Genomic DNA, 13,777 nt, shown 5'->3' with positions numbered 1-13,777 from the left:
ACGTGTAAAGCCGATATATTCGAAAGGCACTAACCGAACGGATCTCTTGGACTGACAGATCTCTCCAGTTCCAGGGCTGTGAGCCACGACCAGCCTTATTCTCAGCCGCCACGCGGAAACACGTATTGGCCACCCTCTATCAGGTTCTTAACCAGGTACTGCCTGACCTCTGAATCCACCGTGTCCACCTTGGTCCATGACGTACGCTTTGCGTCACGTTTCTCGATGACGTACTGCGTGACGGGGGAACCGCCATCATCTGCCGGAGGTTGCCATGACAACACCAGTGATTCCTTTTGGATGTCAGAGACTTCCAGAGGACCAGTGGGCGCAGCTGGGATATCTGAAGATGGAATAGATTGAGATCAGGACCTCAACAATACTCGATCCCCCCTAAATGTTTAGACACCCTTGATTGATTTGAAAATATATTCACTCACAAGGTTTTGGCAATTATGCAACTTTTGTGTTCAATCTACTATTCACATTAAGGAGCCTTCTTTACAAGTACTTAAACCCGTACAATTGTAATCATATACATTAAGGAGTCTTCTTTACAAGTACTTAAAACCCGTACAATTGTAAACATATACATTAAGGAGTCTGCTTTACAAGTACTTGAACCCGTACAATTGTAAACATATACATCAAGGAGTCTGCTTTTTAAAGTACTTAAACCCGTCCAAATGTAAATATATACATTAGGGAGCCTTCTTCACAAGTACTTAAAGTCGTCCATTTGCAAACATATACATTAGGGAGTCTTCTTTAGAAGTACTTAAACCCGTCCAGTTAAATACGGTTTTTATACATTCATTTGAAATCATGCGGCATGACACTGACTGGCCTTTAAGTAAATGTCACTGCCCTTGGACCATTTGACAAATATAGCCTACCAATGGGAGTTTCAGGAGTGATGGCGTCTGAGGTGAGAGGTTCGCTAGCTCCCACTTCATTAAGAGCCATTACACTGAAGAAGTACGTCTTCCCTTCTTCAAGATCTTTTACTCTGTATGATACAACATTGGCTTCAGTCGTTGCTAAGGAACGCCATGTCTTGGTATCGTCTAAGATCTGTATTTCGTATGATGTCAGAGGGCGTCCGCCATCTTTCTTCGGGGGTGACCAGGACAACTCCACGGAATCTCCGGAGACGATTTTAGATTTGATTGGTCCTGTCGGTTTGCTGGGTGGTTCTAAATGTGAAAACAATGTATTATATTAGTTCCATGTAATTTTATGCATTTAATGCAAGGGCCAAGTCTGATCTTCGTACACAAATCGTAAACCATGAAGTGGGGTTCCAAATCAATGACTCCAGTTCCAAAATGAATATGTCAGAAATAATATATACAAATACCATGCTTAGCATTATTTCGCCGAGTCTTGAGAAATATAGGCCAACTAAGTTTTCAAATATATTATCATTTTTTGCCCGTTTGCTCCTATGTGGAATTAAAACCATAAAGATTCTTTGTCAATATCCATGTTTCGTTTGTAGAATGTAACCACAACGTAAAATGAAAAAAAGGTTCAGACCCGAAGTTACTTCAAAGTCAATACTCTTGGCTTTGTCTACTTTATGTGGGAAGCGTTCCACAAAGCTACCAGCTTGACCTTGACACTTTACCTGGTGGAGCCTCGGGTTTGACCACTGACTCCGTCTCCAGCGGTTCACCTTGACCTTCGTCGTTAACGGCGGACACTCGGAAGCGGTATCCCGTGCCCTCGATGAGTTTACGGACGTCATATCTCAACGTGTTCTCATCCACGTCCGCCACTTTAGTCCACTTCATTTTCTTCGTGTCGTATTTCTCGATGAGGTACCCATTGATAGGCGATCCACCGTCCGATTCCGGTGGTTGCCATGCCAACGTGACCCCATCTTCGATAATATCAGTGACTTCGAGTGGTCCAACGGGAGCTGAAGGTTTGCCTGTTTGGGTTTTTTTGGTGGGTGTAGTTTAGAAGGGTTCCAAGTTGATTTGGATGAGGTAGTGAAAGAGAGAAAGAAAAAAAAATGTTATAGAATGATGTGTCTGATTAGATTTTTGGGCTTTTCAACTTTGTTTTTAATCTTACACTGTTTTGTTCAACAAATCTGGAACCAACTCAGTACAGAGATATTCATCAATATTTTTTTATCACCATATAAAACTACAATTTAATTTTGTGCATATATAAAGTATGGTGTATCTCAAGTCTCTGTCTTAAATCGTTTCATAACTCGAAACAACAGTTGTAAAAATGAAAGCTTTAGTTTGTAACAAAAAGTTACACTGTACATATACTTACGGGTATAGTGACAAGTCGATGCTCTGGCAGCACCGACATGCTTCGGTGGTTTTCAGTTCACGCTTAACTTAACGATTGTTACACAAATTCAAACCGCAATCCAACCGTATCTGAAGTTACACAAATACACGGACAAGGGTGCCAAGCGGAACTGACAAGACCAACGTATGGTTAAAGGTCCAAAAAGGTTATAAAAAAACAAACATGCATGTGAAAAGGCCAATGATGTCTTTTGTTTTGCTTGCAAAGGTTATTGTCCATTTTGCCTTAATTCTTCTACCCTTTTTCCCAGTCTCTCCCTTATCTAAATTACAAGCAGAGTACGATAATACCAGACATGTCCCATTTGATGATATGCAAATAAATATTCACTGATTATGGTCTTGGTGTTAGTTGAGATCTGCGTGTGCAGATTTTCCATATTGGTCATAAGTCACAGTATATACTTGAAACTGATTCGATCCCAGTCAGCTTTATGCGTCTCTTTAAGTATAAACAATCAAATGTCTTAAATGTGACGAGTTCAGTTCTTTGCTGTATTAACTCGTGAAGGCCAAGAAAACACTAACTTGAGGTATACATCAGATAAAGACCATTGTTCATGAAAATAATTCAATTTATGTTTTGCTTAGAATTTTATAACTGATTAACATGGGTTTCTTCCATGGCGGTCGAGAACTTGCGGTCATATATGATGTTATTCTGGACACAGAAATCTTATCAGTTTTTGTGTTAAATAGCCTGATTTGAGGTCACGGGTCGAAATATGGTACAAAAAAAAGCCAAAGCACAAAAGTCCAACAAATAACCGTGATTCACTCGATTAAACAAAAAGATAATAAATAAATCGAAATTTCATGGACAACGTTTAATGTCCTATGGCCTGAGATACACCCTATATTAGTCTTTCCTTTGAAATTAGCATATTATTTGGAACCAATTTCCAATTGTAGACAACATTGTATGACTTACAAACTTTTACCTGATGGTGTTATGTGTACGATGCGCTTATCCAAGCGCCTAAGCTTTTGAATATTAGTGTTCTTAGTGTGGCTACATATTACACACCTAGCGAGAATGCCAACTTTGTATATGTATTACACTGTGATTAAATGGTTTGAATTTTACGCCATCTAGGCCATATTTCAAGGCCAACATGTCGACATCTGCAGAACATCTATTTTCATTTGAAAAGCCTTTGTGGCCTGAAACCGGTAGAGTTCAGCAAATCATTTATACATTTTACCACTTGCCAAGGGACGTTCTCTTTGCAAAAACTAATACTCCAAGAGACTTTCTGTCAATAATGTCGTGCTTTTTTGGAATTAGTATATTTTTACTGAAATATTTTGTTACTATTTTATCGCGTGTATTTTACACATTGACCCTAATATAGTACCTATTTCACATATTGGCCCTAATCTATCACGTATTTTGTAGACTCTAGTGAGAACTGTACATTTTGGTCTTAATCTAACACGTATTTTACACCTTGACGCCAACCTGGTACGTATTTTACACATTGTTGTCAATCTAGTACATATTTTACATCTTCACGTATTTTACGCCTTGACCTTAATCTTAAAAACATTTTACGTCTGGACGCCAGTCTAATACGTAGTTTTACCTCTTGACCCTAATCTAGTGAGTATTTTACATCCTGACTATTGCCTAGACCTTATTGTATACTCTGATCAGTTATCTAGCGGTGTACTGTTCACTGGCTCAACTCAGTGCTGTCAAAATCCTACCATGGTTGTAGGATGTTCGAGGTTAATCTTGTATAGTTCCATACTTGCACCATGCTGAACCTAACTACAGCGCAGCTCCTCATAACTACAGAAGGCGCATTTACATCGAGGAATATTGCTTGACTAAAAGAAACCGGTCCAGGCGGTCTACTCTTGTCGGAAATGTCTGTACAGTTGTACTCGTAAAGCAAAGACGTAGTTCACAACTACTACAGCGTAACAGCAGAGAATGAGGTGTCTTTTCACAGCTTGGACCCGACTTGTTTTGGCGGCAAATGCTTGTTTATGAGGACATGCTGGTTTCACCAGGCATCTCGAGGCTCATTAATAATAAGGTCATTCCCTGAAGTACTGTCCTGAACTCTAGAGATCTCTGTTTCCCCCAAAATCCCAGATGCAAATTGGCTACAACTATTTTAACTTCCAATGCAAGGGATAGTTGTGTGGAACTAGACACCGACTGCACGAAGTTAGTACTTTTATCAAAAATTTTAAACATCATTCAAATACTAAAGTTAATGAACCCGAAACCTGTAACAAGCTTGTCTTTTCAGTACAGTTGCGAGTCGTTCAAACTGTTACTGTGCGAAATGAGCTTTCTTCCGGTTCAAATTTGACTTTGGTGTTTGTGGATCGCTATAATTTCACAATCCTTTCATTTGCGCACAGAATATCTTTAATGCATTGGGTAGTATCTGGGTGATGAGTGAATAAGCATTCCATCATGCAAACATCCATCCAACAACAACAACAACAACAACACAAGAAACAAACATTTTCATCAAAAGAATATACTATTTTGTCTTTTATTAAAATTCTCTAAAACAACAACACATTTGATATGCTTTCAGCTTGTGCCTAAAACGCATCATAACATTTCATGTACATGCATAGTATAGAAAAAAACATGAGCTCATATTAGTATATAGTACAGATCTGATATGTATACTATGTATATGGATATAGATATATATATATATATAAAACATATTAATATTTCAAAAGTATGTACAATTATTATATATCTGTCGGTGGTAATACTAAACAATACATATATTTCTTTTCATCTTTATTAATTACTGCATCCAATCTTGCATCTAGTATAACAGTTCAAATTTGCATAATGGACATACATTAGGGCATAAAATATAAACACGATCGATCTTAAATCTTTCGTCGCACAATGCGCTCATTTATGCTATTTTTATTTAAATTTCACTTTCGTAAACACTAAACTAAGTCATTCTGTTTGTATGTATATATATATATATATATTGTGTAGATGACATAAATAACTCCTCTGCTTGATACGTGACATTCTCCTTCATGATATCATATTTAATCACAATAAAAATCGAGTTGAAAACAATTAAAAATGTTTATAGATTAAGATAAGATGCTATGTTTTAAGCACAGCAATGTATCTTCATGGTGAAGCAAACACAGAATAAAGCACTTCAACATTTGCACAGATGTTTTGATAATGGCTAGTTCAATGCCCTTTCACAAATCTGACAACCATCTGCAGCACACAGTATGCAGATTATTTAAAAAAAACAACAACACAAGCATAATAAGATTTTTGCTAAACCTTGGCAGTGTAAAGGCCAATTTTTCTACTCTAAAACTTCTAGGGCAACCCTTTTCTACATTCTTAGGACAATGAACGCTGCGGTTTCGCGATAAATGGTAAGATGAACTCAACGCAACCCAGTTATATGAAAAATTAACATCCTTTTTATCATACTGATCAAGTGTTCTTCATATTGCAATTGTTCCTTCTTCGGGAACGTCTTACTTGATATAGTTATGAATTTATTAGATTGGTGTTTTACGCCGTACACAAGAATATTTCACTTATACGACGGCGGCCCAGCATTATGGCGAGAGGAAACTGGGCAGAGCCAGGGGGAAACCCAAGACCATCCGCACGTTTCTGACAGACCTTCCCACGTACGGCCGGAGAGGAAGCCAGCATGAGCTGGACTTGAACTCACAGCGACCGCATTGGTGAGAGGCCCCTGGGTCTTTACGCTGCGCTAGCGTGCTGACCACCGCCACCGAGGCCCTCCCCGTTGATGTAGTTGTTGTATATAGGTGTAACAAAAAACTTAGCCTTTTCGCGTTCCACATTCTAATTTTTTTACTTCCAGAATCAATATTATTTGTATGATAAATACTTATGAGGGTGCACTAATCGACCGCACGATTGGTCTAATCTTTGGAATTCTATTATCTAGTCTAACTATTGAAATATTAAATGAATGGCTGTTGTTTCTGTCACTCAATTACCCTTTACCAGAATTGAGTATAACTCACAAAGGCAGTGGCTGACAACACCGTGGTTAAGGATGCGAATAACATGGTGTAGCCTACACGAAGGGTTAAGCGCTGGACGCTGAGGTGGGGGAAAAGTACTTGGGCTCGGCAAAATGCACACGGAGAATGGTTGAGGAATGGAAAGTTAGTCAGCACAAAACATCGGAAAAACCTAAAAATTGCTACGTCGCAAAACCACACACAATACAATCCAAAAGCAGGCGGCCATTTTGTTAACGTACCGAAGGGACTTTCGGCGATGTAAGTCTCTGACGACTCCAAAAACTCGCCCAATCCAACGTTGTTTTCGGCGCAGACTCGGAAGCTATACTCTCCACCTTCCGTCAATCCTGTGACCTTCAAACTGGTGACGTCCCCGTTGACCTTGCCAGCTCTCACCCAGGATGCCCTCTTGGTGTCACGACGCTCAATGGTGTAAGACTTGAGTGGCGCCCCACCAGTCTCCTTCGGCGGATTCCAGTGTACGGTCATGACGTCTCTGTTTATGTCCGATACTCTAATAGGAGCTTCGGGCTTGCCTGGGACATCTGCAGAAAAAACAGACACGCAAGAAAGTAAATATTTAAACATTTTAAGGCAATCAAAGAATTATTGGCTTACGGTAATAGTAGATTTTAATGGGTGGTGGGGTTAGTTTCATCAAACCAATTCTAACTTGGAACACTGATTTAAGCCCGTATTTAAGCACTCGGTATTCGATTCCTGTGGCAATAATACTAACTCCTCATACACGATATGTGTTCATTTATTTGATTGGTGTTTGAACGCAGTACGTATTAATTGTTTAATTATATAAGAAGGCAGAAAGGTCTATGTGTATGTCCATCAATCTATGTTAGGGGCCAAGGCTTTGATCCGGGAAAAGCCCTCACAGGTCAGGGCGTGATCCTTTGCACGAGGAGACAGCATCGTCTTACCTACTAAGACGAATTTTTATTAAAATATAAATTTCGACTTATTAATGTATTAATGCTCTAAAGCCCATTTTCACAGTTGATAACTGATTTTTATATATATCCCTACCGAAGCCAAAATGTAAACCAGTGTGGACAGGAAAAAATCCCATGCATTCGTTACCTAGAACTTCCACATCGAAGTCTGCCACAGCAGTTCCAGCATCATTTTCAGCTTTCACCGCGTACAGGCCATCATCTGATGGTGTGACCTTCTTGATGGTCAAGGTCGTTCCAGAGTCTGTTGTATCTACGGCAACCCTTTCTCCAATCTTGAGGGGTTTGTCGTCTTTGGTCCACGTTACATCTGGAGGGGGAATACCGCTCACTTTGACGGGGATGCGCAAGTTTGTTCCCGCCTCCAGACTGACCACATCTTTGAATTTGTTGTCAAAGCTTAAGTGAGGTTCAGCTGGAAGAGAAGGGATAAAAGAGTTTGAACGAGAAGTAATTTTTGAGGGAGGTTAATATAAAGTATATGCTTAACGCCATTTTCACAATATTTTTTTAAAATGTCATGGCTAGAACATGTTTAAACCAGCAAACAATGTAGAATGATTACACATAATCACTGAAGGAACGACACATGGCATTTTCAATTTGTCAAACACATTTATATTATCCTAGTAACTAAATATTCTGGATTTTCAAAAACTTAAACACTACAATAAATTTAGTCTTTGATAATTGATCTCAGAAAGCAAGCGATGAATAAGTAAAGAATTGATCTTCGTCAGATATCTGACAACCTCTGGAAATCCATAGCTGAAACAGCGAGAACTGGATTCGAACCTGCAACGTCATTGGTCATGGGCCTGATAATTATAACTAACCGGGGCTTTAACCACATGAGCCAGACCCTCAGTTTCAGACAGTTGTTTAGAATGATAAGAGGCGCCTGGGTGGGGGTATTTCCCTTACCCTGTATGGTGAGCTTTCCGACTGTGGCCACACTGCCAAGGGCGTTAGTCGCCTCACACGTGTACTCTCCCGAGTCTTTCTCCATGACATCACGGATCTTCAGCGTCGCTTCCTCACCGTCGTAAGACATGGAGTACCTCTTACCCTCGGGCAGCTCACGTTTGTCCTTGTACCTGAGGGAGGAAGGGAAATGGAACAGCCAGTGAGTACTTGAACTCAAGAGATTAGAATTCACAAGGTGAGAACTTTCAAAAAGAGTTGTTCAACTTCTTCAACACGTGAATCCAGTTCACAAGTGTTCAAACGTAAACGTAAAAGTTTTCCCTTGTACGCAAACATTACTTTGTCTTCTTGCAACTACATATATCTGACACCCAGCATAAAATAATAATGGTGAATTTTCACCCGTACAAATACATATTTCTGCGCTCCTTAAGCCCTCTCAGGTAACAGTCATTTGCTTTTCTGAAGAACATTGCGAAAGCTATTTAACTGTTCCTCAGGAGAAATGCAATATGATTTTGTGATAAGGAAATTATCATTGTTTTACTAAACCATTAAGATTGCATTTTCGTGGTAACAAATGCACGTATTTCACCCACTGCATTAAGTCTTACCATTTAATTGTTGGTTCCGGCTCTCCGGCGATTTTACATCGCAGAACTGCATCCTTTTCAAGATCGGCAGCCACGGCCGGTATCTCCTCCATAACTTCCGGTGCATCTCCAACTGTGGCACAAACAAACCTCTTGTTAACTTAATGGTTTACGGGAAATAAAATATTGCAGTTTTATGTTCACAATTTTAACTTTAACATATGAAACAAACGATGTCGTCGTTTTCTTCTTCATCCTGATTCAGTGCCGATTTAAAAAAATACGCAGTACCTTACTACACTTTTGAAGTTGAAGGGCAAATTCATTTTTTCACTGGTATATGAAAATAAAAATGTTAAAAAATGTTAAATAGTGCGACATTAAAATACAGTTTATGGACAACCTCAAAGAAAGTTAAACAAGCGCACTCAAAGTGACTTCATCTCTAACAAAGTCTACAGTAAATATACTGATGATGAAAAGGTCAAAGACATAGCCTTCACAAGACATAGCTTCGGACTACCAAAAAAACTTCAAAAATTTTTCAAAGTGAATAGCCACGGCCATCTGGGCAATGTCAAGTTCACTTAACAAGCTTACCGATTGGCTCCCTGGCAATGATCGGTTGTGACGCGGCTGATGGTTGGCTGAGGCCAGCTTTGTTCTTGGCCGCGACTCGGAATTCGTATTCTGTGCCTTCTATCAGGTCTTTGACCTTAAAGCTGCTGTCAATGATACCTTCGTCTTGAGATACGGGCAGCCATTTGTAAGTGCCCGATGGTTTCATCTCGATAACGTAGTTTGTCACTGGACTCCCGCCATCTTTGTCAGGGGCATTCCACGTCAACACGGCGGAATCTTTGGTTACATCACTCACTTCCGGTTTGCTAGGAGCCGATGGCACATCTGGGAAATCAAAATGTTAAACGTTACAACCCTAAACAAAGAATGTTATTCTTAACATTTTTTTAATGTTTAGGTAAATATTTTGTCAGCTAATAGCCCTAGGCAAAACGGGATCCTTTTGAGATCCACGCGTACAAAAAGAGAGACAATCTTACCGAATGGGAATTTGACCTTAACAGAGGGCGTGGGCTCTGAAGGTGAGCCAATGCCCGCCTGGTTCTCTGCTGACACACGGAACTCATAGTCATTATTCTCAATCAGGTCTGGTAGTGTGAACGTCCTGTCAATCACCGGGGTCTTACTGGCCTTCACCCAGCGCGGGGAGTGGCTTTGTCTCTTCTCCACCACGTATCCGGTGATAGGAGACCCGCCATCGCTCTGAGGAGCATCCCAGGTGAGCGTCACATATTTGTCCGTCACCTCCGCCACCTGGATGTTCAAAGGTGAACCAGGTTCGTCTGGAATAAAATAAAATCTCAGATAAGACGTTTTACAATTATGCTACAAAATAATGTAATTGTGTTTTAATAATGATTGATGTTTCTCTTACACTAAAATTGCTGTTAGCTTCATGAATTATTGAAGGCAACTCCACCCTCCCCCCAACCCCCCACCCAAAACAACAGATTCCTTCAGACGTAAAGTTAAGAAACAACCAATGGCAACAACCAACAGAAACAATCGGTCAAGCTTATTGGTCAAGAGTTTTCATGCTAAGGAAATCTCGTGATCTGAACTGGTGGAAACTGAGACAGGTAGTGTGTTCAGGCTTGCATGTAACAACACCGAAATTGTTTATTTGATATATTTTTTTGATTGGTGTTTTACGTCGTACTCAAGAATATTTCACTTATGCGAGGGTGGCCGGCATTATGGTGGGTGGAAACCGGAGGAAACCCACGACTATCCGCAGGTTGCCGGCAGGCCTTCCTACGTACGGTCGCCGAAATTATGGAAGTTTTTACCCTACGTCTGCTTGTTACATGAAATACCAGACTGTTGCATACATCAGCAACACTGTCACATTCGACGGACGGTAAATAACTTGTATTTGGGAAAAATCTTCGACCGTAATCATGGCATTTTACATGTAACAATCTGCTTACTGAATGGACTCTTGGCGATGGTGCCTTCGAAGAGTTCGGCCGGTTCTCCGACACCCACTTCATTCTCCGCCGACACACGGAAGAAGTACTCGTTGCCTTCGAGAAGTTTCTGGACAGAATGGGTGCAGTTAGCGCTGTCAATTGTCGCCACGTGAGACCACGTGTTCCTTTTTGTGTCACGCTTCTCGATAACGTAGTTTGTGATGTCCACGCCTCCGTTGCTGGCCGGTGGCTCCCATGACAACACCACGGAGTCTTTGTAGACTTCCACGATCTGGAGGTTGTTTGGTTTTGAAGGTTTATCTGAAGGTCACATGAAATAATTGTAAATGTAAGGAAAAGGGTGATAGAAAGGCTGTATTACTATCACAAAGTGAAGAGTGCAGCGCAAAATCCTAAAAGTGCATACATTGTCCAATACCACGGAATGACTTTCATTTGATGGATATTGCATATATTTATGTTCATAACGTTGAAAACAACAAATAAACTGGGAACATTTCATTCGCTCAGTAATACCATCTTTTTAACATCTGATCGGTAATTAAACCTACATGTAACTGTTTTTATTGTACACAAATCCATTTCTGACTAAACTCAAAATTTCACACCTCGTCAGAATTTGTAATTTTTGGTGCTGGAAATTTTGAAAAATGCCTTTAGATAACATTTATGAGTTTCTAGTGTCTAGTAGCTTGGTGGAATCTGCTATGTCTTTAACGTGTAGTTACAATGAACTTTATAGACTTCAGTTGTTTTTGTAGAAGGGGGCTCTGACTAGACAGACACAATAATCTAAGGCTATGCTCACCTCTAACAGTGACGTCAAACTCAGCCCTGGCTTCCCCGACCACGTTCTGGGCGCTGATGGAATATAGACCCGTGTCGTCCAGGGTGGCGTTCTTCACCGTCACCGTGCTGTACTTGTCGTTGGTTTCTATGGAGACACGCTCAGATTTCTCCAGGGGTTCCTCGTCCAGGCACCACATAATCTCTGGGTTCGGGATGCCACTGACGTTCACGTGGAGTGTTAGAGTGGAGCCTACTTTAAGCACCTGTGCGCTCTTCAGTTTGTTTTCGTACTCCAGTGTTGGATGGGCTGTAATGAAAAAAAAAAAAGGTTGGTCTGTCGGTTTGATGTTTCAGCTCACTATTGTCTTCAACAGTACTTTCGAATGTTGACAAATTTTTGTATATAATGGTGTCCCGTGGAAGACAGCAACCAAGACGCCTCACCCAGTATACTGGCCACGACTGACATCGACTGATAAGCGGGGAAGTCACATGCTACACAGCAGATTAGTCCTTTCTTTAGTCTTCACAGAAATTAATTTACATATTCATAGCGGAAAAACCACTGACCTACGACAAATATTTGACAGGCCAATTTTATGGTCTAAGCTCACTGATCTTACAAGGGTAAAACTTACTGTGGACAGCGAGTGTTCCCTCGGTCTGCACCCGTCCCAGCACGTTAGCTGCCTCACACTGGTACAACCCTGCGTCAGCAGGCTCTGTCTTATGGATGACTAGAGCTGCTACATCGTCCTCGTAGCTCATCTCATACTTAGGACTTTTCTTGATCGTCTTTGTGCCCTTGTACCTAAGAAAACATGGACAATTTGGAAAATGATTTAACGAGGGATAAACATAATGACAATAATACAGTTTAATAAATCAGCGAAGTGATTGATTCAGCGGAATATAGCACAGACCAGTCAGCTTTTAGTTTTATACTTCAGCTGACCATAATCTCTAAAATCAAGGACGTTAGGTAAAAGACTGTTTAGTTGCTGACAGAATACGTTTCTTCACTTTCTGAAATAAATATCAGCATAAGCTCAAGCCTTATAAGGCATCTGAAGGATGAGCAATTTCATTCAAGAAATTGAAAAATGTTATGTTCCAAAACGTTTAGTTGGCACTGCATTTTGGAGCTGGTCAGACCACAGTCACTAACAGCTTGATTTCAAATTCATCCCTGAACACTTACCATGTGATCTCAGCTTCCGGTTCTCCGGCATCAATGTCGCATTCCAAGATGGCATCGTTGGGTTCAACAACAGTGATGTCTTGCATAGGCTCCAGTAACTCTGGTGGGATACCCTCTGGTGAAATAAAATCAATTGTTTAATTTACGTTTCAGTCTTGTTTGGCCCATAAAAATAACTGATAAACAATTCTATTAGAAATCAATTCAAAGAGTATGACATTAAATTAAATGACAATACAGAATCCGCCATTTCCTTACCAACAGGTTCCTTGATTTTGATTGGTTCTGTGATTTCGGAGGGTTGTCCAGTCCCGGCCTTGTTATCAGCACTAACCCGGAACTCGTACTCCGCGTCTTCCTTCAGTCCCTTGACGGTGTAGTTACAGTCTGGTACAGCGATGTTCTCATTGGCCTTGGTCCACGTGCGCGATCCCACACGGCGATACTCCACGTTGTAGTTGGACACCGGACATCCGCCGTCATCTTCAGGCGAGGCCCAACGTAACGCCACGGACGTGTTGTCCATGCCGGCCACAGTGGGGACACCTGGCGGGCCGGGTTTGTCTGAAGAGGGGCAACAGACTGGTTGATTAAATCATTACCTCAATGTGGTTAGCTTTTGTTCGTTCATACTTCATCCCAAATGGTTGATTTACAGGGATATTACAGACATATTACAAAAAAGCAATATATTGCTATATTATTAAATAAAGCAAGCTATAATGCATACTATTTAAATAAAGCTATCATTTCAACATGATCTTCTTAAAACACAGTACACATGCAGAGCCACAGAAAAGTTTATTCTACGCTTATTTCATATATTGGCGACATAAACACTGAACAAAAAAAAACTGTCGGCCATACTGGTGGAAAATCAACATGGGCTGGTGTATAAGAGCATTGCGTCGCTCTA

General features: G+C 40.6%; 1 protein-coding gene across 1 annotated transcript in view; it reads right to left on the bottom strand.

Moving 5' to 3' along the window:
- The window catches only part of LOC135464500 (titin-like), an 86,781-nt gene that overhangs the window by 27,224 nt on the left and 45,780 nt on the right, over nucleotides 1-13,777 (bottom strand). Inside the window, exons 49-62 of the mRNA XM_064741925.1 lie at nucleotides 13,120-13,425; nucleotides 12,862-12,976; nucleotides 12,299-12,471; nucleotides 11,680-11,967; nucleotides 10,869-11,171; nucleotides 9,918-10,220; nucleotides 9,457-9,762; nucleotides 8,878-8,989; nucleotides 8,261-8,433; nucleotides 7,464-7,751; nucleotides 6,608-6,913; nucleotides 1,631-1,936; nucleotides 897-1,196; nucleotides 107-343 (exon numbers count right to left, since the gene is read on the bottom strand). Of these exons, the coding sequence (XP_064597995.1) occupies nucleotides 107-343; nucleotides 897-1,196; nucleotides 1,631-1,936; nucleotides 6,608-6,913; nucleotides 7,464-7,751; nucleotides 8,261-8,433; nucleotides 8,878-8,989; nucleotides 9,457-9,762; nucleotides 9,918-10,220; nucleotides 10,869-11,171; nucleotides 11,680-11,967; nucleotides 12,299-12,471; nucleotides 12,862-12,976; nucleotides 13,120-13,425 (3,516 nt within the window). The remainder of the gene's footprint in view (nucleotides 1-106; nucleotides 344-896; nucleotides 1,197-1,630; nucleotides 1,937-6,607; nucleotides 6,914-7,463; nucleotides 7,752-8,260; nucleotides 8,434-8,877; nucleotides 8,990-9,456; nucleotides 9,763-9,917; nucleotides 10,221-10,868; nucleotides 11,172-11,679; nucleotides 11,968-12,298; nucleotides 12,472-12,861; nucleotides 12,977-13,119; nucleotides 13,426-13,777) is intronic.

This window comes from Liolophura sinensis, chromosome 4 (assembly GCF_032854445.1).
Source record: "Liolophura sinensis isolate JHLJ2023 chromosome 4, CUHK_Ljap_v2, whole genome shotgun sequence".
NCBI classification, from domain to species: domain Eukaryota; kingdom Metazoa; phylum Mollusca; class Polyplacophora; order Chitonida; family Chitonidae; genus Liolophura; species Liolophura sinensis.
The sequence above is the reverse complement of the archived record's forward strand: the minus strand, read 5'-3'. Positions and strand labels throughout refer to the sequence as shown.